Raw genomic sequence first — 23,799 nt, 5'->3', positions numbered from 1 at the left:
TAAAAGATAGTTACCTACAGCTAAGGGTACAATTGGCAGACCCTTGAGGGTACAGCCCCAGTAACAAGTAAAGGTACACATTTTTACCCTTTTTCTGAGAGTGTTTAAAACTATTTCAGACAGCAGTTTTATGCATATAGCACAACATTATGGTTTAGCTGCAAAAGGCCATAACTAAACCAAAAAATTAACTCATGCCTCAAAAGCAAATAATTCTATCAATGAATTAGTGTCACCAAAATGAAAAGTACTTCCAGCATTTTATTTGTTGGGTCAACGTGCTCAGACATATTGCCAGTATGTCAGTGTAATTATGCTCCTGAGCTCCACCATTCCGAATGACAGTCATTTTCCACTTACTCATTGTCACGGACTGATCTTTCTTTTTTAGCAACTGATACTTTTGTCAGAGATATCGGTTTCAATGGTGCAAGACTCTACATTACAGTATGTAAAGATCTAAAGACACCGAACAGCAAAAAAGTCACTCAGCCATATATAGCTCAAAAACAACAAAAAGTCATGTACTATGGGATCCAGAAATACAAGTGTTGCATCACTGCAATATATGGCATTTATTTTTGAATCATTCTGAAATCATTGTGCACGTTGAGGCTTTACACGATAATCACTTACATATACAGTTTTGGGTCTAAAATTATTACCGTGGGAAACGACATAATCCATTTTGACCTGCAAGACTAAAGCAACAGAAATTGTGCCAAATGATGACAGTTGCACAAAGCCGTTTGCAGGCATGTACTAAAGCACTTGGAGATTAGTGTGAAAATTAGAAATGATCTTCTGCTGTGCACCAGTCAAATCATGGTGTGGATTTACACTTGTTTTGCAGATGTTGTCATTTGAGGAATATGGCAAAACAATCAAGAAAAAAACTAGCATAAAATTTCAGGATAGAAATTAGAATGTATGATTCAGTGTCATTCAATTTATGACTGTTGGACACTTCGGAGATTTGTCCAGTTTACCACTAAAACCCGGAAAAGAGTCAGAGGGTCCATCTGGATTATTACAGGGTTTCTGCCATAAAAAGGAATAGTCAAAAGATAAAGAAGAGAGATTTTAGCGCAGAGAGGGTGTACTGGAGTTGGCAGGGTGAGGAAGTGAAGAGTGTTTAGACTGACAGAACAAAATTTGGGTGGGGGGCAGACTAGTGTTAGTGAGACAGGTTGTGTTTGACAAGAAATTATCCTTTATTTATTCAAGTATAAGTACAGATACATTGGAAGTCTTTGATTTTTTCACATATCCCATTTTATTCTCATTTGAAAGCTTGGGGTGCGAACACGTTTACAAGAGAGATATGGGAAGTTCAAAATATTCAGAATGCAAAGGAATTACTGTTTTATCCCTAGGAGGTTTGCTGTAAAGGTGGGTATAGCTTGGAGCTGTAGACTCTGAAGACTGACAGCTGTCACAGGATCTTCACCTCAGTGACCCTGCATTTTACAGGGCAAGACTTTGTATGTGGAATAGGATCAAAGATTACAAGACGCTCTCCTATTTGGTGACCTGAATACCCAGGTAAACTGCTGGTGACGTGAGCATAAGCGTTCTTAGACAGAAAGCCAATTTGGTACTGAGCTCAGGGAAAATCTATTTGTAGGGCAGTGTGTGGCTCAGCAGGTTAGGACACTGTGCTTGTGGTCGGAAAGTTGTTGGTTTAAATCCCACGGTCAGTAGTGTGATTTCACGGTTCAGTCCTTCAACATGGCCCTTAACTGTTGGACCCCTCTCTCTCTTTCTCAAAGCAGAAAAGCATGTTAAATGGGAAGGTTAGTTGTCCGAGGGCAAAGATGGATAAGGAGATCTGGGGGCAGTCACTAAAGATAGGGTTCCTAGCTGTTGTAGTCGTGTCAGTCAGACACTCCCCAAAAATGGTTTAGCGTAATAGCAGTGTGACTAACCTGAACCCCAGTCTAACCCGGTTAACCATGTGAGACCTGTACCGAAATGGTCGATGATATACGTGTGGCTGGGTGACACTGTGGCTGTGTTATGGGCTCCAGCACGGTGTGGCTCGATCTTACACTTTGCTTCTTACGTCTCTGACCCACCTACAGCATGCAAGCGATGAGAATCGATAACAGAATTTTGGTGTTTTTACTGAATCTGCAGCATAAAATATATGTCATGGGTCAAGTCAAATCTTTATCTTGTAAATGTAGAATAAGGGATGTGATTATAGTCCTTGTGTTTTGCTGCTGCATGAAATTAAAATTCCCGTTAAAAATTAAGCATAACCTGGGTACCAAAAGCTGTCAATGAAGACTACAGCTCGGAAATTACATCCCATCATACTGCATAGTAAAGTTCCCCAAAAAGTACACCGGCTTGTACATGGATCATTTATGATTTCATCTGGTGTCAGATTATCTGAAGAATGCATAATAATGCTTAATACTTAAATCAAGATCAAACGTTTTGATTTTATAAAAGACTAAATGGTGTACATGTTCATTATCGTAATAATAGTGGATATTTTTCGATGCAATAAATGTCATGGCTTCCACTATATTGCATTTGTTGACAATTTGCAAGAAGAAGGATATTAGTAGTAAAGAGATTCTTTACTTCAACTGTGGGGCAATTAACTGTTGTTCCATTTAATGTTCATCCAGAATATCTAAAATATTTAAACATACAGCTAATGTATGTTGGCTAGACTTCATGACATTAACTGAATACAAAACCTGAAAAGGTATGTCAGGAAAAAAAAACTCAGAATGGGAGTAGAGGGAGGTTGCAGATCAACATAGTCACACTATTTATTCATAAATTTGATGCGGTTAACTGACATAACCTTGCTTGCCAGAGGCCAAAGAGTGTCACACTTAAATAGTTTTGGGCTGTAGCTAGATGATACTGCTTAACCGTTCCAACCACGGCACACCTGGGCTGTGAGGCACGTGCCTGACCAGTGTGCCGATTCTCACACGACCATTAAGGTAAGACCCCTTGAAACCATCACCGACTGATTCGTGAGATCCAAATATGTAAAAGCCTGAGAGAAGATCCGAGCCCAGAGGGTTGTGGAGATATGGAAAAGAGGCCAAGGAACGCGGTGGTCATTCCCCAACTCTGCTAAACATCTCCTGGACTCAGGCCTTATGCTACCATGAAGAGGGAGGACCCCTCATCAGGAAGAGCCCGGTATTGTTTGTATGACACTGGTGTTAGGAGTACGCCCCCCCCCCCCCCCAAGACAATACTAATCCCTCATCCACAAAAAGTTACATTTATGTAGGGGCAGCAGAGGTGGGGCCCCTTACCACATTCATCCACATCCTCTCTTCTCACAAAGCTACCATCCATCTGGTCTCCCCAACCAGGCCTGTCCAATCCTACTCATTTCACTCATGCTTTGATTTCCCTTTCTTCAGCTTCCCCCCATTCTTCATCACCTCCTTCTTGTGCAGCCCGTTGGTTGTCATAGAGACACCGTTGGCCTTGGTGCCGCTTGGGGATCCGTCCCGACACGGCTGGTGCCGCCGGTATGTTTGATAATAGAAGTTAGCGAAGAGGATGATGAAGGTGATGGCGTAACCGATCAGGGCCCAGTGCATCCAGTGGGGGAAGTTGCAGCCGATATAGAGAGAATGGGCAGCGTGTCCGATCGTAACGTGGAACTGGATCTGTGGGGACATCAGGGGGCGCTAATGATCTCTCATGGGCGACATCTGCTAAAATCTCATTTCATTTGCTCAACAACCAAACCAGGCTATCAGACAAATTTAAATATTGAAATTCTAAAATGAATTCTGTGGTTCTGCAGAGATTCATCCCATTCTTCATAATAGTATATTTACTTCAAAAATCCATACTCTCCTAGTAAAAGAGAAGGAAAACGTGTTTTCCTGATAAAGCAGCGACTGAACAGTATCAGCACAGAGGTGGCCCCTGCACATTTACCATCTGGATGATGGTCAGGTACTTCTTCCACCACAGAAACTTCTGGATCTTGGGTCCAAAAGCAGCCAGGCCATAGTACAAGTACATGAGGACGTGAATGGCTGCGTTAATGTGAGCCCCGAAGAGAGCTGTGGGAGGAAACACGAGTCTGTGAGAAGGCTATGGGGGGTGGAGACTGTCAGCAGGCTACGGGGGGGTGGAGTCTGGACTAGATCAGTATTCCTGCTGTACCTCAGGGAGATGCGACGGTACTCACACTGCCCCCCCGCCACCCACTTGATGCCGATCCACCAGAGCAGGAACATGGTACAGTGATGGTACACGTGCAGAAAGCTGACTTGGTTGAATTTCTTGCGCAGGATGAAGAAGACCGTGTCCAGGTACTCCACACCTTTGGAGATGTAGTACCACCACAGCGCCGATGCTATCTGTCAAGGAGAAAAGGAGAGAACTGTATGTCAGTTTGTGGGCATCTCCTGATAGCATGTGACCCTACGCCATGGTGCTTCTCCTTGTCAGGGGGTGAGTCTCTGCGTCGGGACTTCCTGTCTTCACGTCTCACCTGCACCGAGACTCACAGGTTTGCTTGTAATTGAGTGTACAGCATGTGGCTCAATGGGCTACAGTATCTATTACTGTATTACACAGCCAGTCACCGTGGTGGGCGGGGCTTGGCTCAGCGGAGTCGGACTTTCTGTCTTTAAATCCAGTCCTCGGCAAAACAGTCTCATTTCCCCTGGGTTCTTGAGCACGACCTCCCCCCTCCCCCCCCCCAAATGCTCCAGGGGAGTCAGATAAATAGCTGACCCTGCGCTTCGATCCCAAGCATTACTCTTACACCTGTGTGTGTGTGTGTGCTTATGCATTTTTCAAAAGGAGAGCACGATGGAATATGAAAATTAAAGAATTCCAATGACGAATGAAGCATCGTTTCATTACCCTCCCAAAAGTCTAGATATTAATATACTTCTGAAGTGGAAACCCGTTCAGTTCATCCCAGTGCATGCATTTCCAGATATAAGTTATCAAGCAGCTTCATTTTAGGGTTAGAGGCAGAAGTTGTGGACGACAGAATGAGGAGCTTCTGTCACAGACAAAATGGTATCACTTTACCTGAGGAGGCACAAGTAGCTTAATAACTCAGTTACTGCTCAAGTGGAAATCATGAACAGATATAGTAACTACATGAAATACATGAACCATAATGATTGATTAATACGTGTGTAACAGTTTATGGTTAATTAATACATTAAATAAGAGTGTACTACTACCTTATCAGGTAAAGTGTTACCAAAAAAATAATGCAAGCTTTACAAACATGCGAACTTTACAAATCGAGTTGCTAGGCAAACACTTCCTTACCCGTCTGTACAGATGGGTGTGTGTTAGGGCAATTTACGTTAAGTAGCTTGATCAAGTTCCTTCCCCTACTTGGATTCACCTCTTATGTCCTAATTCCAGGTCTGTAATCACCAGACCACCTGCTGTGTTGACATTGTACTTTTCATTCACTCTTGTAGTTGTACATAAACATACAGCATTAACACCGAGTCTGACATGAACCTAACCGTAATGCATACTAAACACTAATAAAATAGATCGCATTTACATACCCATCAATCCCACGCTGCAGTTACAAAAAGTACTTTTGAGTGTTTTCATGTGTGTGAATATTAAATCCTTGCGCATGTCCACACATGTCACGTATGTGTGTAACTGCAGTCAGGGAATCCACTCAGTTAAAAGTTCAGTCTTCAATAACGCCAAACCACTCACCCTCACTTCATTCATGTCACTTGAGTAGTTGACTGGTTGGCAGCGGTAGCTGTACCCAGCTGCTCGTGAGCCAAGAAAAAGCTATAAACACAAGAAACAATTTAATCCTAAGCCATGAAAACAAACAAGATGGACACCATAATTAATATACCAGAGTCTTAAAATGGTTGTATCTAGTACATTGATGCACATACGGTTTTATGAGTATTGAAAATTGTGTTTGCCATGTTAAATCACTTTGTTAAAAAAAAAATCAGGTGTGATATTTGTTCTAAACATCAACTTTGCCAACCTCTTTGCAAATGTAGAAGTTGAGCACAACCATACTGAAGTTGTAGAAGATGAGTGTCTTCCTCAGCTGGAAAGGCTCCCGGTGCTGCATGAACTTCGGTCCCATCCAGAGGAAAAGCAAATAGAGGAAGCTGATGGCCAGTGTTGGTAGGGGTGAGTCCATCAAAGGCCATTTCTCCACACGCTTATCTACATGACACATGGACAGCAGAATCACAATGAGAAACCTCTCAGCATGTGAAGAAGTCTATCAGGATCATGTCCTGGGATCTTTAATGACACTGGGAAACCAAACCCTGCTAGGAATTCTCTTCTGGAATATAGTGCCATTCAGAAACCAAACCCTGCCAGGGATCCTGTCCTGGAATCTACAGTGACACAGTTACACCTAGCCTTGCCAGGGATCCAGTACTGAAATCTACAGTGACACAGAGACACCTAACCCTGTCAGGGATCCTGTCCTGGAATCTACAGTGACACAGTTACACCTAGCCTTGCCAGGGATCCAGTACTGAAATCTACAGTGACACAAGAGACACCTAATCCAGCCAGGGATCCAGCACTGGAATCTACAGTGACACAGAGACACCTAATCCAGCCAGGGATCCAGCACTGGAATCTACAGTGACACAGAGACACCTAATCCTGCCAGGGATCCAGCACTGGAATCTACAGTGACACAGAGACACCTAATCCTGCCAGGGATCCAGCACTGGAATTTACAGTGACACAGAGACACCTAACCCTGCTAGGGATCCTGTCCTTGAATGTAAAGTGAGACAGTTAAACCCACCACTGAATGGCACCCTGTGTTACACTATAGCTGTCAGAAAGCCTGTCAGGTCAATGTTTATATTTAAAAGTGAACATTTACATTTATGACAGAGACGGAAAAAACACACCTGCAATGGTAAGACTCCACTGGTAGAATCCTACAGTGTCATTTACAAAATGTGTTATTCTGTCCATGTTCATAGATTTTTCTTTTTCTTATCCTGTGAAAAATGGGAAGATTAAATAAACCATCTAAAATTACTAAAAAATATTAAGTGTTTTGTACAAATGGGTAATAAATTGGTAATAAAGTAACAGAAAGAGATGCAAATGAAAAAAAATATGCCTCTTTACAGCGTCGTGGATGCAGCGTAAATTATAGTGTCTCCTGCCTGGGGAGCATCTTAGAACACATATTAGTGGAAAGTGTTCAGGCTAGTGGAAGTTCCGCAGCAGCAGTACAGAGACAAAAGCACTTCAAGATAAAAACAGCCAATAAATGATAAAAAGGAAATTAAAGTTTCAGTCCACTTTATAATTTTGGAATGAAATATAAAATTGGCGTTGCTAATCAAAATCATAGTAAGTAAATTCTTACTATCTTAAAACAAACGGCCGGTGGTCGATGCATGCTACTGCACATCGGGGGTAAAATCCTGTTACAAAATGGCATCATGGTCCAATCCCGGAGTGAATGAGCCAACATGATGAATTATAGATTATGATGATTCACTTACCTGTCGACTACGAGTAATACTGACGCTTATTGATTATATAAACACAAAATAATGCAAATTGTTCAATGGGAGTGGGGATGTTTATCAATTTAAACACGTGGAAAGTCCGTTCTTTCAACAAAGCGCTGGATTCTCTGAAATAAGAATATAAGTAAGTCCGAAGCGTTATAAGGACGGTGCGGTGCGTTGAAGCGCGGCAGCTTTTCCGGCAGTCCCACACAGCGGAGACCTTAAATACTAACGGATATCGAAATAACTATTTCCTTCAGATTAATTGTATACCAGTCTTTTTAAAGACTATCTCTGCTTTGCTGTTCGACAGGAATTAAGAGGAATCTTAATAATATATAGATAAGCGAATTTGTTTTAACTATCATTTAATAAACCGTCCAGCACACTTTAAACCTTTATAGTTACTCATTGCAATAGAAACAATAAAAAGAAACAATAATAAACTTCAATGAACAATGCAGAGCACTGAACATAATCACTATATAATATCTCAAAATGAATGAATTTAAATGATGGAGAAGAAACTCCCAGACCTGCTAAAAATAAACTAACGGTGCTGCTCATTCACACTTGATAAGCGTCAAGAAATTCAGCTGCAGAGAAACGTAGCTAGTCGTTATAGTCCTTAGAAACAATGAAACTCTGCTTTACTTTTACAGAATGAAGATGGTCTTATAATACACTTATTCGCACTTTTCTCGAAAACCGTCGAATGACATCCAGGGGGAAATGATGGAGAACGCACCGTGTGGTTTCCCTGTCTTGCGTTACCTGCCGCAGAGGAACTTGATGTCTTCGTTTAAAGGTGAACATCAGCCGCCGGTACGCAGCGATTACACAGCGTGACGGTCCCTCTGCTATCTGCACCTCGGCGAAACGCGCACCGTACAGGCGTGAGCTGCTACACTACCCCGGTGAGGCGAGTACGGCGCATGCGTGCGCTGCTAAACTACAGCCAACCCCTCCCGCTGGTACCCCGGTGAGGAGGAGTACGGCGCATGCGTGCGCTGTCAAAATACAGCCAACCCCTCCCGCTGGTACCCCGGTGAGGAGAGTACGGCGCATGCCTGCGCTGCCAAATTACAGCCAACCCCTCCCGCTGGTACCCCGGTGAGGAGAGTATGGCGCATGCGTGCACTGTCAAAATATAGCCAACCCCTCCCGCTGGTACCACGGTGAAAAAAATAACTCACGACTTTCAGTAACCCCTTTGTGCATTAGTACTGTTACTGTTACTGTCAGCAAGATGAATTCACAACCTGTGTGCTCTGGGGTCTGAAGTCACAAGCCATCTCTCCTATTACTCATAAATATCACACCACTGAGAGATATTTCACTGCTCAAAGCTTGCTCTTCTACCGCTGGGGAAAACTACATTGTGATTCCTATTTCAGTTTCATATTAGTTTATATTTTGTCTGATGTTATGGTGGGACATGATGGAAGGGATGATACACAGTGAAATTTGGTAATAACAATGTTTTACTGGGTGTTTTACTGGGAATGGACTAACTAAGAAGAACAAAACGGGGTAACAAAGGATCAAAACAAAGGCAGGAGACAAAACAAGAACTAAACCCAAGGAGGCAAAAACTAACCACAAATCATGCTCAGGAAACACAGGCAAAAAATACGGTTACTGAGGAACAAGACAAGGGTCGGCACATATATAGACGTCACAAGGCTAGACAAGACACAGCTGTGAGCCATTGACGAGTCACCAAACGCAAAGAGTAACACAAGCCAGGTGAGGGTCACAGTCACTCAAACACCATTCCAAACACTGTTTAAATTGGCTTCATAGAAAGCTCCTTTATTTCTCCATCAAATATCAAAATGAGACGTAAAAGTCGAGAAAATCTCAAAACTATTTTAGAGCTTGATGACATCGCTTTTTGCTGGTGAAAAAAATGAGAGACCGGAGAAATAATCTATAATCCGGTTTCATGCAGATCTCAGCTGTCTTGGAGAAATAAATGAAACGGTTTTCGTAATCTTTTGCGATTTTATTTTCGTCTGCGGTCACACGGATGTAATAGCGGATATTTATTTAGACACTAGATGGCAGCAAATAAACAGTACGTGTTTAATTCTTTAATTCAACTGCCAAAAAAATGCAGTTCATCTTTCAATACGGACAAAAGATGACCGACTTTGAGGCAAAATTAGTTGGTAGCTGTGTCTTCCTTTAGCCTTTATGTCACTCAATCACGAATCTTTATTTTCTTCATTTGGAGAAATACTTCAATGCAAATGGTTAAATATTCATCATTATCCGGGATTTTTCCTCTCTATTGTGTCCTATAGTTTGTTTTGGATTCCAACAGCATTTGTGGGTGTGATTTAAAAAGCAGCCTCTTAATCCATTCCAGCAGAGCTGGCTTTAGCCGATCTCCAGTGGACTCGCATTTTAATACTCGGCTTACGATAGAATTTTCCTTGTTTTTCCACGTACAACTACAACGTTCCAGCTGGGCGATCCTTCCATTTTTACATTAATTCCAAACACCACTTTGCACACGTATGTTAATCTACAATGTCTGCATTCATATATTTCTTGATTGCGTGTTGATTGGTCAGTCTCCTGTAATCATGCATGTGTCATTAATGTTAATGTGAAACAGCTGGACGAATCTTTCAATAAAGGAAACAGACCCGTCAAACCACAAGAAGAATTTAACTAATTAGCCGAGCACAGGAGTCTTTCAGTTTTAAAGTACTTTGTGAAACCTGATTTGGCTCAAAGTGATTATCTGGTCACCCTAATTACTATGTGTAAACAAGTTTTTACAGTATGAGTAATAGGTATTGTAAACATGACAGATTATAAATTTATATCTTAACATTTAACAGTTTCCCAGAGGAAGCCATCAAAGACGTTGAGTAGCAAAAGTTTCGATTTCAGAAAAAAGTATTATTAGACTGAAACTTGGTGTTATTGTGCTATTACAGTCCTAGTTGTTGTACTTTTCATGTTTATATATGCTTCACCCTCACCGCCACCCCCCAGCCCACCGGTACAGTGTGAAAATGTTGGGCAGTGAAGTTTGTGGGGGGGGCACAGTGATGAAGATTGCTTAAGGCAGTGCTTCCCAACCCAATCCTCGGGGAACCCCGGAGAGTCCGCGTTTTTGCATCCTCGCAGCTCCCAGCACACCTGTACCAGGTATTCAGTGTTCCTGATTGGCACGGGAGCTCGGAGGGAGCAAAAACGTGGACTTTCCGGGGTTCCCCGAGGACTGGGTTGGGAAACACTGGCTTAAGGTAACACATACCCTTCAACTGTCACTGATTAGAATAATTTGCCTGGAATTGCAGGCGCAGGTTTGGAGTTTCAGAGTTCAGCATTGGGGTGTCCCTCTCAGAGATGCAGCTTGAGATGTCTCTTTAAGGTTGTTTGGGACTCTGTTGATCATGGGGGTGTTCCACAAAGCAGGATTTATTAGTTAGCCAGATAAGTTGTTGCATTTAAGGTAGTCTGAGGTAAATGAAATTGAACAAAGAAAGTTCTTGTTCCAACAGGAAAAAATCAACCTGTTTGTCTTCAACTCCTAAGGCCAACAGTTTTCACTAATTAGTGCAGAAATGGGTGGTGTTCTGGGTTTCCAAAGATTGTAGTGTTTCATAATGGGTGGGGAAATAGGTGGTATGCATGACCTCCAAGGTTCATGGTGCTTTTTAATGCGTGTAGAAAGAGCTGGTATCCTACTGGCCCGGAATACTTCTCCAGTGTTCTCCCAAATGGAGGAAAACCATGATCTTTAGCTGCTAGCACAGGAACCTATTATCTGGAAAATAATCATTGTCTTTCTCTTCCACTCTAAGGGAACATTCAGCTGTGTCCTGTACTGGATGTTCATCTAATTTAAAGGAACTCGAGGAAGGAAGGAAACTGAGACCAATGGTATAAAACTAATACAATGGATGTGTTATGCAGATTTCCTGCTGTGCCAGCAATATCTAGTGAAGTAGCCATATGCATTTACACGTTGGAGGTTTGGTGCGTGCTAACAAGGTCACAGGAGCGTTCTGTGATGTGGAAGCTTAGCCTGTGCACAGAATACCTATGAATTCAAGGAGGCTGGATTTCATCATGCTGTAGCACATAATAATATGTGTATATTATTACAACCCATCTGTTTCAAATATGGAAACCTGACGCTGGCTTAATACTATTGAACTGGAGTTTGCTTAATTTAATTAAGCTCCCAATTTAATTCAGCAAAAATTCTATCCAGAAAGAATATCACTTTGGTGAATGCAGCAGAGGTTTCATTTCATTGGCTAAGGGGCTGTCAGGCCTGCAGTGTTGCTCCTGACATGGGATGGTCTAAGATGATTCCCCTCTTAGAATGGCGAACATGGACAGCACTGGGTCCTGCTACTCGATTAGCCAAAAGCTTTAGCTATATAATGTGATGCTATGTTAAGGTCTATTCCCAAATAAATGTAGGTATTTGGTTTTCTTACTCTAGATTTCAGCTGTTTAGAGTCATTGTTCAGCTTACTTTCATTGCTGTTGCCTTACTTGACACATCCTCAGACACCACGCGAACAAATTCTACAGTTAGTTGTTAAATGTTACAGATGAGGGCTGCTCATTCATTATTCCTTGACCCTGTCAGTTCATAAGAGTGATGATGAAAGAGACTGACAGTCTAGTTTTTGGCTTGTTGAATTTGACTGGTCCCCCTGACACAACCCTGAATTTTGCCTGCTTGCAATTTTTGTGACGCTCCCTAACCCTGAATGACTAGCCAAACCCCTAGAGCAGTGTTTCCCAATCCGGTCCTCAGGGACCCACAGACAGTCCATATTTTTATTCCCTCCCAGCTCCCTAGGGAGCAAAAAATGTGGCCTGTCTGGTACGGAGCAAAAACACGGATTGATTGTGGGTCCCCACGGACTGGATTGGGAAACGCTGCCCTGGAGTGAACTTCTCATGGTCCAGACCCTCACAGAAATGCTGAGTGTTCTTTCAACAAGAGACCGAGACAGTCTCACTGCTCCATGGAGCCTTACATAAGGTAACTTCTGCCTTTAGTCTTTAGACTCTCCAACAAGCCACCCTATGGCAGGGGGAGACGACCAGCTGTCTGAATGGACCAGAACCGTCCACTGTCAAAAAGTGGGTCTCTTAAAATAATAATGACTCCAAACATGCAGACAAATCTACGAAGGAATTACTCAGATCAGTGATATGGAGGGTTGTAGAATGGCCAAGTCAAATTAATCCAATTGAAATTGCGGGGGACTTGAGCAGGGGCCGGACATGCTGAAGTCCCCCGGAGGAAGGGGAAAATATTTCTCCAGGTCAATGTAAAAAGCAGGTATGAGAAATAATTTTAAGAAGTCGTTCCTGTCAAAGGAGGCATACCCACTACTAAGCAGGAACTTACTTTTTCATCACACAATAAATTTCTGTCTTTGTTTTTGTTAAAAGAAAGATTTTTAAGTCAACTTTTCATTGTTAGATTACAGCACCTCTATCAATCAAAACTGTTCAAATGAAGGTTAAGTATTTGTACAAATATTTTGAGTGACATTGCGAAGGAGTGCTGATTTTTAGACACTTGACATAGTGATATCAGTTAGTTACATAAAAGCCAAACTGCTTAAACCCCATTACACACAATCCAGCTTCAGATTCAGGCGTATGCAGCAGTATAGAATGGTCAGCTGTGTCGAACGGCAGTACGATCAAGGGGCGTGAGCCCAGCTGCATTGCCAGCTTCAGCTGCCATTGTTACATCATTTTTGACTCAGCTTCTGTGCTGGGCTGAGCAGTGTAGCCACCATCTCCTCCCCAGGGTCTCATCCAGCTCATATCGGTTCAACTGCTGCCTCAGAAGTTCTATTTCCATGGACAAGAGATCAATCCAGTTTTAGTGTCACTTTCCAGCTAAACACCAAGTGAATCATATAGTGAACCTATTTGTTAAACGTGACTGGGTTCATTTACAGGTCATCAGATGAGATCATATGCAAGAATACCCTGTATTTAATAGATTTAATAAATAATCAAAAGGAACTTTCAGCTATAATTCAACGGCAAGCTGCCAATTGTCAACATTTCTGCAATTTCCAGTAAAAGATACAACATGTCATAGGATTACACACCATTTTCATTACTGCTGCATGAAGCTTCTAGCCAGTCTCTTACTTAATTAGTCTTGATTGAGCTTTTGGTTGAATTAATCAGACAATTCAATAATGCATTTATTGTAGGGGCGGGGACTCTTGATTTGTGTAATACTTCTTTTGTCAGTATGCACAGAAACAGTTTTTCAAGGTGCCATATGACAGCGGGGGAAGGGCATGATCTGAATCTGCATGCTTTGAATCTGCATGCTCTGAATCTGCATGCTCTGAATCGGCATGATCTGAATCGGCATGATCTGAATCGGCATGCTCTGAATCGGCATGATCTGAATCTGCATGCTCTGAATGCATGCTCTGAATCTGCATGATCTGAATCTGCATGCTCTGAATCTACATGCTCTGAATGTGCATGATCTGAATCGGCATGCTCTGAATCGGCATGCTCTGAATCGGCATGCTCTGAATCGGCATGATCTGAATCTGCATGCTCTGAATCTGCATGCTCTGCTTGTCTCTGACTCTGCACATGGCTACAAAAGATAATAATACCGTGAACAAAGTGTCATCCGGTGTCCCACACAGATCTCCTGTTACTGCATTCCTCCAGGCTATGTCCTTTTAATAACAAAATCTTAAATATGGTAATTGAAGCTGCTTCCAATAACCATCAGACAAAGCTTATTTGCAGTGCGGTCTGGCTGCAGGCATGTCCTGTCACTGCTCTGAAGCACAGTCTTTTGTTAAGCACAGCAGAAAGGGGGGAACTGTCTGCGTGACTGAGTTTTTAATCAGTGAGTGGCTGTGTGTGTGTGTCTCCATGTCTCCTGGTTTCAGTTTGTCCTTAGTCTGCTAAGTGACAATTTTCTTCCCTCCATAAGAATAAAGTTCAGATCTGCTAAGTTGTCATTTTTGCTGGAAACAATTAAATGGAAAACAGCAATATGCAGAGACACAGAAGTCTTCACTTAATTCTGCACATTATATGATACTTTCTGTTAATCCATTTAAATTGTTTTACAGCCAATATCTATTAGTATTCCTACACTCGAGTGTTACTGCTGCTCATATACTGAGAGTGTTACCAGTATCTTTCTGTTGGATGATAACACACACACACACACACACCCCGCCTCACTGAATATGTGGCTTCATCTTCTTACCACTGTAAGAAAACACATGGCAGCTCACCACATAAAGATCCAAGGTTGGGACAAAATGAAAAGGCCCAGCAAGAGAGTAACACCCCGTATCATGTGGGATCTTTCTTCGGTCCCGGGCTGGAACTGGTGGGCTTTTTAGCCTGGCCACAATTACCGAGTGTCATTTGCTTCCTGAACTAAAGGACACGTTTGCTGAACAGAGGGACATTAGCATCTCAGAGGCTGTTATTTGGAGGGATGCTGTTGGACCGAGTTGGCCCTCAGCAGGATTGTGCTGAAGGAGTGGCTGCTTTTGCTTGTTTACTGGAAAAGGAGACATGGACTTAGCAGAGCTGTTTAAGAAACGGTGCCACACTTAGCATCTTTATTCAGGCCTCCAGGCAAAGCAGGGGAAGTGCCTCAGTCTAAACTGAACTCGTAACTGCTGTCCGTGTTGAGTTTGGGGGAAATTCCCATGGAAACACTCGGCGTGAGGCTCTGGGGCTAGAGTTCCTGAACTTTCCCTTTTCCACGGATGATAGTGTCAGGTTCCCTGAGTCGGAGAGGTGTCTTTGTTAGGCTGGGTGTGCGGAATCATGTCATTGTTAAGCTTTGTTTGCCAAACATCCAGAAGGACTCTCCCAAACCCCTTATACCCAGGTCAGGTGGTCATTATGCAGACAGCCTGCATTTCTTCAGTCTTCCTCAAGGTGTCCCTGTAGGCAACCATGTTGATCTTTTGTCTGATAATGGTCACAGGCACATTACAGATGATGCAATGAGTAACTATAAAGGTTTAAAGGTAGCAGTGGTCTTTACCCCCACTCAAATCATGCATCTGCAAGGTTTGGGGGCAGTCTGTGGTCCACTCACAGTCACTACACTAGAGGGGTCTTTTATATTCACATTTAATTAGACTATAGTCAGTCAGGTGACTGTTGATAAACAGTAAATAAAGTCCATACTGATGTTTTAATGACAACCCAATGATTGAGCTATAGCTGGCTAGTGCACTGGGTACTATTAGAGATTTGTAGCCTCAAGGTTGGTAGCCCAAAGAAACGTTCCATCTAAACCAGGTGTGAAAGAGTACAACTGAAAATCAAAGTGCATGTGATCTTCTCGGTGGATCCTTAGTGGTGTTGATGATTTGATTGCCTTGTTTGTGTCTTTCTTTGATGCAGTGACAAGTACAGCGATCCCCCGCCGATCGGGGAAGTTACGTTCCAGCGATAGGTGAAGTCCCCACATCAGCGATAGGTGAAAATCCGCGATTTAGAAAGACCATATAAATAAACATTTTTTTATAGTTGGATATTAGAAGAAGTATCACATTGACCGCAAGCTTCAGCATTACCAACCTAAGTAGGAACAACCGATATGTAGACAAAACATTCCTATCACACCAGGGATCGAGCTTGGACAGAAAATGGAGGAATTTCTGTGAGTATTTTGCTTCTTTTTCCACTGTGAGACTGATTAAAGACGACATTTTGAGTAGAATTCAATAGAATGTCACAGTTGTTAGTGTCACTGATGTTTCTCCCTTTGTTGCTTGATACAAACTGGGAAATTCTCTTAAAACCGACTATCCATTTTCTCTCCAGACGATTATCCCATTTATGTCATCTTTTTGCCCAGAGGAGAGAAATCGTTATGAGTAAAGGAGTGTGATTGCTGAGCATTACTCACGCCGCAGATCAGATTGTTACCATTCAGTGTGACTGACGAGATCTGTGCTATGGAGCTGCATCTGATTGGTGCTTTTCCTATTAATGGACTAGTGTGGTCCAGATTGAGGTCAATGCCCCTGCCTGTGTATGGAGCAGATGCAGATTCCTGATGAATGTGAAAACAAGCTGGGAGTTGCTCTTTTCCCTGACAAATAGTCTATATTGCAGAGCCATTCCTGGCATCTTATTACAAAGCCCCTGTGCGACATTTCCATGTGTGACCTTTGTGTGCACGTGATCTGTTTGTGAGTGTGAGTGATCTTTGTGTGCATGTGATCTGTTTGTGAGTGTATGTGTGATCTTTGTGTGCATGTGATCTGTTTGTGAGTGTGTGTGACCTTTGTGTGCACGTGATTTGTTTGTGAGTGTGAGTGATCTTTGTGTGCATGTGATCTGTTGGTGAGTGTGTGTGACCTTTGTGTGCACGTGATCTGTTTGTGAGTGTGAGTGATCTTTGTGTGCATGTGATCTGTTTGTGAGTGTGTGTGACCTTTGTGTGCACGTGATCTGTTTGTGAGTGTGAGTGATCTTTGTGTGCATGTGATCTGTTTGTGAGTGTGTGTGACCTTTGTGTGCATGTGATCTGTTTGTGAGTGTGAGTGATCTTTGTGTGCACGTGATCTCTTTGTGAGTGTGAGTGATCTTTGTGTGCATGTGATCTGTTTGTGAGTGTGTGTGACCTTTGTGTGCACGTGATCTGTTTGTGAGTGTGAGTGATCTTTGTGTGCATGTGATCTGTTTGTGAGTGTGAGTGATCTTTGTGTGCATGTGATCTGTTTGTGAGTGTGAGTGACCTTTGTGTGCATGTGATCTGTTTGTGAGTGTGTGTGACCTTTGTGTGCACGTGATCTGTTTGTGAGTGTGTGTGACCTTTGTGTGCACGTGATCTGTTTGTGAGTGTGTGTGATCTTTGTGTGCACGTGATCTGTTTGTGAGTGTGTGTGACCTTTGTGTGCACGTGATCTGTTTGTGAGTGTGTGTGACCTTTGTGTGCATGTGATCTGTTTGTGAGTGTGAGTGATCTTTGTGTGCATGTGATCTGTTTGTGAGTGTGAGTGACCTTTGTGTGCACGTGATCTGTTTGTGAGTGTGTGTGACCTTTGTGTGCACGTGATCTGTTTGTGAGTGTGTGACCTTTGTGTGCACGTGATCTGTTTGTGAGTGTGTGTGACCTTTGTGTGCACGTGATCTGTTTGTGAGTGTGTGTGACCTTTGTGTGCACGTGATCTGTTTGTGAGTGTGTGTGACCTTTGTGTGCACGTGATCTGTTTGTGAGTGTGTGTGACCTTTGTGTGCACGTGATCTGTTTGTGAGTGTGAGTGATCTTTGTGTGCACGTGATCTGTTTGTGAGTGTGAGTGACTTTTGACTTTCTATACCTCCCTCTGCCTCTCGGTATCTTTCCTCCAAACTCTGTCTCTACTCTTATGTTTACCCCACTCTCTCTATGCTCTCTGGTCTCCTACATGGGGGAATCAGCCTGATCTGAATTTTATTCACTCATCTTCGTAGACTAGTTATAAATCACCAGGGGTCTGCACCTCCCCCTCCCCCTGGTTATGCCTGTATTATTTTTGGGGTTTGATTGTTGCGTAATGCTGATTCCTGCTTCTCCTTTTCAGCTTCTGTTTTTCCATTGCTGTATGCAATTTAAAAGCTTGTGGAAACATTGAACTTGTGTGAGCTCTGGGTTCCACATGGTAAGGCCATTACCCTAGCAAGCCACGCTGGAGACTCAACGCATTGTCCAAGCCGAAACTTAACAAATAGGTAAACAAGTGTGGAATGAAGATCAGACAGGCTTCAGTGGGCTCTCCAAGTGTGTTTATGGTTGTGCAGGTGGTAGGGGGGGGGGATTCGTATGCACCTGGTTCTCCTCATGGCTGCAGGGCTGCAGATATTTCAAACTGTAGTGTGGAACTGAGATTGATAGTGATTGGATCCCACACAAGCATACAGTCGGCCCTCTTCATCTGCAGGTTCTGCATTCACAGATTCAACCGACTGTCGATTAAAAATACTCAAGTATTCAACCATGGATTGAAAAATCCTAAATAATAACTATTTATATAGCATTCACATTATATTAGGTATTATAAGTAATCTAGAGATTGTTTAAAGTATATGGGAGGATATGCTTAGGTTATATGCTAATACCATTTTATATATGGTCTATATCATATTTAAATATGATTATTGGATTCATATTAATTTTATAATTTTCTTTTTTGCTTCACCTGAATGTATTGTGATGGACTGGAATCAGTTCTACATGCCCAGTGCTGCCTGGGATCCAAGTGGTTTAATGGATGGAAGGAAGGATGGATGGATGGATGGATGGATGGATGGATGGATGGATGGATGGATGGATGGAAGGGCAATCCTTTATTGAGTATTCAGGGTTAGTTATGCTTATCCCACTAAGTCGAGCTCATGGATGGTCAGAGGGTGAGATGGTAGGTGAGTCCTCACTTTCCATAAAGGCTCAATCTACTTTAATTAAATTGGATGAAAAGCTCTTGCTGATGATGAAATAAATCACTCAGTAGACTGTGTGGATTCCAGTTTTATGGGACCAGTGGGTTAAACATTTCCTCCACTAGCAGAATGCATGACTTCACTGCAAGCTGGAGGGTCTCATTGAGCTGGAAAATGTGTGAGGCAACTGTGTCTTTCTCAGGGAGTGATTCTAGAATTGTTAAGGTGGGGGACCATAATTCATACAGTGGGGCCATTCTTAGCACCAGCTAATAACATGCTTTGAATCTGCGAGTCAAGACACTCTGGGTGCTGTGTGGCTGAGTGGGTTTGGAGCCTGTGCTTGTGATTGGAAGGTTGTTGATTTAGATCCCCGAGTCGGCAGAGTGCTTTCACTATCTATTAACTTCAGTTGCTACAAGCACTGTCTCACCCTGCTTTCTCAAACAATGCATGGTGTTTTTGATAAATACGGCTGCTAAATCAATAAAACTTAATATGCAGTGCTTTGTGATGATAAGATAAAGTAACACCGACTGCTTATGCACCATAATTCTGCTGTAAAAGGCTGTCAGAACGGGGTCTTCATCGTGGACATTTTACCAGTGAATGATGCTGCATGGGTTATTCCCAGTGAGGCTGCGGTTTGCCCCCAGGACATCCCTGCTGTACTGATACAGGAAGGTTTGGATAAAAGGACCCCAGGGCATTTATGGAATCCATTATATAAACAGACAGGTTGATGGGATTTAATGTGAGTCTTCTGTTTCTGCCACGAGGGGCCTGGTCCTTCTACAGATCATCCTGCTGGTCCTTTGCCAGGCTCTGCTGCGCAGCTGGGATCCCAGGCTGCAGAGCCACATCTCTGGGCTTCCCGCCTCCCAAGCATGTGCTTCCAGTTACAGTTTTATTGTGAGTCAGGGAGGCTGGTTCAGCCAATAGCAATGAGACAATAAGTTATCCAAGCCAGGCTGAATAATTAGCTTTTTCTGGCCATCCGGCCACCTGAATGAACCTGACATCACTGGGTGAGGTGTTCCTGTGAAAGTCGCCTCCTCCGCTTACTGTCTCCCCACATGCCTGAACTCTTAAACTGTACTGCAATTTTTGGTAACACTATACTTGATTTTAGTAAACACATTCGTAAACAATAAGGCATTCATAAAGCATTATAAACATGGAAATAAATATTTATAAAAAGGCATAACACATTATAGCCATGTGTATTATGCATTATGGATGCTTTATGAAGCTCTCATCTATAATGCACTATAGACACCTTCATAATGTATTATAATGGTCGGTATAAGCATTAAGGACGCATTATAACGGCATTATAAAGGTATATAGTGCATTATAACACGAAAATTCAACATACATTTTAGCTGAGACTTTTTCAAGGGCAGGTGCACTCTGTGGGCTCAGGCACTCCCATACCCCCCACCTCTGGCCTGCATTTTGGGGAAAGTTAGTAGTCATCTCACTTGAACTCATTTGCTATGAAAGAATGAAAGAGAGCAGGGAAATGTGTGAGAAGGGAGGGAAACGTGAGAGAAGTAGTGATTGTTAGAGGTACATTTCACATTTGTTTGAATGAACAAAATAAATACCCTGGGGGCAGATAGGCCTGGAACTGCTCCACAGGTAAGTGGCTGCATAGAACAGCGTGGTATAAAAACAAAGCAGCCAACCTGCTTATCTTACGTAGAGTCACTGGCATATCTAACCTCTCCCAGAAGCTACATGTGTAAGGCAGGGAATAACCCAGGAAGAGGCACCAACCCGTTGCAGGAGAATATTATTATTTATCAATAAAAAGATATTATCAATAAAAATAATTATTAAATTAATAAATACAGGTACTCCACATGTTTGAGATTAAAATATTAATATTATTTTCAACAAAGATGCCAATAATAATGACTGTGGTTAATGCCAGATATAAAAAACAGTGTGATGTGTATGCATCTCCATAATAATGAGTGTACATAGATAAAGTCCTGAATGACTTCACACGTTCCTTTTCACTACACAGTCAAATCCCGTTATAACGGACTTTACGGGACCTGGCAAAACAGTCCGTTATATCCAGAGTTGCTGTATGCCCTGACCAAATTGTTATCCGTCCGTTATAAGCGAAATTCTGTTATATGATTCATCCTGGGTATGATGTTAATCTACATAAGGAGGTCCTCCAACTTACTGGGAAAAAAACTTGGGGGTTGGTGGCAGGATTGGTTTTAAACCGCTCAGTACGAACTAGCTATCCAAGATTGTTTACAACAAGCAGAGTGCTTGACCAGTGATGTTTAGTAAGCATAACAGAGACCACCCGAAAATTCCATTCCAGGTTTAGAAGGTCAGTGAAGGGATTCAAAATCTGGTTTTAATGTTCTAAGCTGGCCTGAGTCCTTAATTTTGGTAGACAAAAGGGACGCTTTGGTTTGCTTCGGTTTGCTTTATCTGTATAAATTATCATAATTTTCTCTGTATCTGTTTGCAGTTTTATCATAGATAATCGGTATTATGGTAGTTGTTTAGTTGACCCTGCCTGCACATATTTGTGATTTGCATACTCTGTTTTTCTATGGCAGATGTGGTTGTTAGTTAGCAGTGTTAATAGAGGTATGACATGCTGTTGCCTTTCTGCTGAAAAGAAACCTAGGTGAAGAAAAGCCTCCTCGTCACTCCATCTTGCAGTGTTTCCCAATCCGGTCCTCGGGGACCCACAGATAGTCCATGTCTTTGCTCCCTCTCAGCTCCTGGTAGGGAGCAAAACTGAGTACGGTTTGACAGGGAGCCCCAAGGGAGTAAAAATGTGGACTGTCTGGTGGGGAGCTGGAAGGGAGCAAAAACATGGACCGACTGTGGGATTCTACTTGCCATATTCGACTGGAATCATTGTTTTTGTCTCACTCCAATTGAATCATTCTTATCGTCACATTCCATTTGAATCATTTTTATCGTCACATTCCATTTGAATCATTTTTATCGTCACATTCCATTTGAATAATTTTTATTGTCACATTCCACTGGATTCATTTTCATTTTTTTTTATTTTTATATTCCACTGGAATCGTTCTTAATCTCACAATCTACTGGGATCATTATGACTCTTAACATTGTTGAATTGTTTTTCTTTTCACTAACTAATTTTTTGTGTAAAATTTTCACTTTAATCAGTAATATTTTTAACTATGTGTTGAATCTGAAGTGATCTCAGGGACAGACAGGTCGCAGATCATTCCTGTTTGGTCCCATTCGATTGAGTCCTCATTCATTTCTCTTTCTGCTACTTGTTATTGTGCAAAGCTTATGTCTCGCACAGGAATTTGAAACATTGATTCTTGCCTCTGCACGCCGGTCCCCTCAGTCACTCCCCTCGCACTTTAAGCTGGGAAGCAGGTGGGCTCTTGAGCCTTGTTGGTCTTAGCTGTGGGCCTGGGATCGTGCCCATGCGCCGGCACAGTGATGAGGCTGCTTCATCTGTTTTTGCTGCCTTTACACGAAACCACTGGCACATGCGTATAACACTCACCACGTCTGTAGTCACAGTGGTCATCCAGCCCCTGCAGCACATGGTATGGGGGCAGCGTGTGGCTCAGTGGGCTAAGCCTGTGTGCCTGTAATCAGAAGGTCGCAGGTTCAAACCCAGCCTCAGCCTGTGGGTCATTGAGCAAGGCCCTTAACCCCCAGCTCCCTGGGCGCTGCTACGGGTGGCAGCCCTTCGCAGACAACTTCCTCTATGAAAAAAGTTGTGGGAGGCGTAAAAGACAATTTTAATTAAAAGACAAAAAGATCAATAAAAAGTGTCTATGTCTATTAAGGACCTCGCTGCGGGGCCTGATTGTGTGTTCACCTGATTGTGTGTTCACCTTTCCGATCTCAGCATTTGAACCACTATGGGCTAAGCCTCATACCCACACACAAGCTCATGCATGCATCTTTGACCTCTTGCCCTCAGATATAGTTTATTAAATGAAGTTGGCAATTGCAGCAAATGAGGAGGCCCCAGGGGTGACACAAAGGGGAAAGATGAAGGGATTTCCATGCACTCTGTGTGAGGAGCAGCTGCAATTCCATGTCTGGGGTAGCAAATGTCTTCTCCACCACCTTGTTGTAACCTGCATTTGCACTTACCTCGTTGATCCAGGCATGTTCAAAGACAGATGCACACAAGCACACACACGTATTCCCATAGCCAGCTCTGGCTTTTCTACTCACATTCATGGTTATTAACCCTATTTCAACAAACGTAGAATAGATAAAGCATGGTAAGAAGCAGGTTCTTCCTTGTATGGCATGCTGGGTCATTCAGTGTCTGTTACCCGCCGGCCCCACCCCCCGCCGACAACAAAAACTATATATCTCCCACCCCCAGCCCCCCTGGGAACAGTAAGCAAAAAAGAAAAGCACCATTTGGCACCATAATTTTTAATAAGACATTTGGAATGACACAAATAAATTATGAAAAAATGTAAAACTGTATAAATATTTAAAAAATTATACAAAAATAACATTCATAAATAACAAAACAGTAACAAAGACAAATACTAAAATTATAGTATATAAGTAAACATTATTACCATATTGGCTAACAAACATACTTCTGTTACACTCGCCTTTGTCATTACATGCATAATATTATACTCGCGCCTTTATCTTTTTCAAATTTCTTTCCTCCGTTTAATACACTGGGCTCCGGATGGTTCTGATCTTTTCTCATCCATTTGTGCTAATCTGGCACTCAAGCATCAAATATATTACATTTCTTTTGTAGAACAACATTGTCTATGGAAGGGCCGTTTAAACATATGTGTGTGATT

At 42.4% G+C, this 23,799-nt stretch overlaps 1 protein-coding gene across 2 annotated transcripts; it reads right to left on the bottom strand.

The window, feature by feature from the left end:
* Nucleotides 1-2,105: 2,105 nt before the first annotated feature.
* On the bottom strand, nucleotides 2,106-8,496 carry LOC125715141 (elongation of very long chain fatty acids protein 4-like). 2 transcript variants are annotated; one of them, XM_048986415.1, is made up of 7 exons: nucleotides 8,269-8,496; nucleotides 6,903-6,995; nucleotides 6,002-6,189; nucleotides 5,710-5,790; nucleotides 4,190-4,361; nucleotides 3,934-4,061; nucleotides 2,106-3,656 (listed from the first exon to the last, which is right to left on the bottom strand). In XM_048986415.1, exons 2-7 carry the CDS (start codon nucleotides 6,973-6,975, stop codon nucleotides 3,375-3,377), a joined length of 924 nt encoding a protein of 307 aa, XP_048842372.1. In that variant the 5' UTR covers nucleotides 6,976-6,995; nucleotides 8,269-8,496; the 3' UTR covers nucleotides 2,106-3,374. The 2 variants fall into 2 exon arrangements, with proteins under 2 accessions (XP_048842372.1, XP_048842373.1); XM_048986416.1 differs by having other exon boundaries at nucleotides 8,295-8,496.
* Between the last annotated feature and the right edge of the window lie 15,303 nt (nucleotides 8,497-23,799).

The sequence above is a fragment of the Brienomyrus brachyistius genome, chromosome 19 (genome assembly GCF_023856365.1).
Source record: "Brienomyrus brachyistius isolate T26 chromosome 19, BBRACH_0.4, whole genome shotgun sequence".
In the NCBI taxonomy this organism is placed as follows: Eukaryota; Metazoa; Chordata; class Actinopteri; order Osteoglossiformes; family Mormyridae; genus Brienomyrus; species Brienomyrus brachyistius.
Note: the sequence above shows the minus strand (reverse complement) of the source record. Positions and strands in the feature narration are given on the sequence as shown.